General features: G+C 52.4%; 1 protein-coding gene across 1 annotated transcript in view; it reads left to right on the plus strand.

Moving 5' to 3' along the window:
* fgf18a (fibroblast growth factor 18a) overlaps nt 1-2500 on the plus strand; it is a gene marked incomplete at both ends in the record, with an annotated part of 14839 nt that overhangs the window by 7259 nt on the left and 5080 nt on the right. Inside the window, 2 exons of the mRNA XM_084448602.1 lie at nt 1594-1633; nt 1795-1975. Of these exons, the coding sequence (XP_084304728.1) occupies nt 1594-1633; nt 1795-1975 (221 nt within the window). The remainder of the gene's footprint in view (nt 1-1593; nt 1634-1794; nt 1976-2500) is intronic.

A 2500-nucleotide genomic window follows, 5' to 3' on the forward strand; every position in this document is an offset into this window, starting at 1 on the left:
GCTGGAGCTCTGGAGAGGGTTAACCCAGGGTGTTGTCTATCTCTCTCTCTCTCTCTCTCTCTCTCTATCTTTCTCTCTCTTTCTTTCTATCCTTCTCTTTCTCTGCCTGTCTGTCCCTCCCTTGACATCAGATTCTGCTTGTTTGTCTGTCTGCCATGTCGCTGTGCCAACCAACCAACCACGCACACACACCCTGTCCTCTGACTAATCACCCCCCAGGAGAGAGAGAGAGAGAGAGAGAGGGAGAGAGAGAGAGAGAGAGGGAGGGAGAGAGAGAGGGAGAGGTAGAGAGGGAGGAGAGATAGGGAGAGAGAGAGGAAGAGAGAAAGGGGGAGGGTGAAAGAGAGGGAGACAGAGAGGGAGAGAGAGAGAGGGAGAGATAGAAGGAGAGAGTGAGGGAGAGAGAGAGGGATAGAGAGAGAAAGAGAGAGGGAGAGATAGAGTGAGAGAGAAGGAGAGAGAGAGGGAGGGAGAGAGAGAGGGATAGAGAGAGAGAGAGGGAGGAGAGAGATAGAGAGGGAGAAAGATAGAGGGAGAGAGAGAGGGAGAGAGAAGGAGAGAGAAAGAGGGAGGGAGAGATAGAGGGAGAGAGAGAGAGAGAGGGAGAGAGAGAGAGAGAGAGGGAGTAGAGAGTTAGAGAGGGAGAGATAGAGGGAGAGAGAGAGGGAGAGAGAAGGAGAGAGAGAGAGAGAGAGAGAGGGAGGAGAGAGATAGAGAGGGAGAAAGATAGAGGGAGAGAGAGAGAGAGAGAGAGAAGGAGAGAGAGAGAGGGCGGAGAAGGAGAGAAAGGGAGAGCAGTTAATCACATCTATCTGGACAATAAAAGGGAATTGGAACTTCCCTGACTTCTCCAGGGCAGAGTGTTTCTGAGGCGGTTGGTAGTGACATCACCATCAACGCTGTTCTCATTGTTTGTGTGACTTCTGGGTAGATGGCCACCGTTTATGAGAGTTGTGTGTGTGTGGTGTGTGTGTGTGTGTGTGTGTGTGTCAGGTAGGATTACAGATATTAACAGAGACAGGGTACATGTTGAGCCTGGGGGAGGGTTGGTTTTTAGCACAAAGGATCAGAGGGGGAGGAGGAGGAGAGCGCTGTGATTCTAATGATGTTGTAATGACGTTGTAATTGCGTTGTAGGAAAGTTGTAAGGAGATACGCTGACGGGACCCGTGTCAGGGAAGGGAGGAGGGAAGGCCGAGCCAATCGAAGCGGGATCAAGACAGGAGAGGGAGGCGTCTGTTGACAGGGGGTAGTCACGGAGACGTTAAAGGTTAAACTGCGGCGACGAGGCGTGGCGGCGCTCGATTGAACAGCGAGCCAGCCGTGTCACGGTCCTACGCGTAAAAAGGAGGTGAACTGGCTGCTGGGATATCTCCCGCGCTCGCGTCACCATCTCTAGCGAGGGGGCGGGGCTAACGTTCTGTTCAGGAGTCCGCCTGTAAGCGTCATGTAGCATGTAGCACGCCATGTAGCACGTTAGAGTCACAAGCCCTGAGCCGGCCTCTGGACAAGTGTCTGGCGTGTTTCTGGCCACGGACACAGCGCTCTACCTCCTTCTTATCCTCTTTTTTTCCCCCTCTCTTTCTCTTCCCAGATGTATCCAGATGTTGCTGGTGATGTGCAATCCATTGCAGGTGAGGGTCTGCGCGAACTCACACAGAATCCCAAGGGAATTCGGACTCGTCCAGGAAAATCCCTTTTCGGGAACCTATTCCGTGTCTGACATCCTCTGTTTGGTGTCTTTGTATGTGTTGTGTGTGCGTGTGTGTGTTGGTGTGTGTGTGTGTGTCTCCAGCAGGTGTTTGGCGTGGACGGGGTCAACTTCAGCGTTCACGTGGAGAACCAGACGAGGGTGCGGGACGCCATGAGCCGGAGGCACCACCGGGTCTACCAGCTGTACAGCCGGACCAGCGGGAAGCACGTCCAGGTGCTCGGACGACGCATCAGCGCCCGGGGGGAGGACGGGGACAAATATGGTAGGGCATTAACGACTTCACATGTTCTCAGGTCCACTTACCCAGATAGCAAGCGGATCTGGGCCATATATGGGCCGGAACTAAGCCACAAGTGCCAGATCTGGCCTGTATATGGCCCAGATCCGCTTGCTATCTGGGTATCCATCAATAAAGTCGAAGTCGAGTTGACAAGTCGTGTGATGACGTCATCACACTTACACAGCGGAGGAATAGCCTAGCCTACATAGATACAGCAACAACACAACACAACACCATAACATAATGTCCTGGGGGGTATTCCACAAAACACCATAACATAATGGCCTGGGGGGTATTCCAAAAAGCTGGCTAACTGAGTAAGCCTGACTTCTGCAATGAGTAAAACCTGGACACTCTTCAAATCTGGAACATGGACTGAAGAGAAAAATAGCTTTCCGGGTTTTACTTTGTGCAGAAGTCAGGCTTACTTAGTTAGCCAGCTTTGTGGAATACCCCCCTGAAGTAAGTCAGCAATGTGTGCATTGGTCGCGGCATTCTCGTAGCTCA

Source organism: Borostomias antarcticus, assembly GCF_949987555.1.
Source record: "Borostomias antarcticus genome assembly, chromosome: 14".
NCBI classification, from domain to species: domain Eukaryota; kingdom Metazoa; phylum Chordata; class Actinopteri; order Stomiiformes; family Stomiidae; genus Borostomias; species Borostomias antarcticus.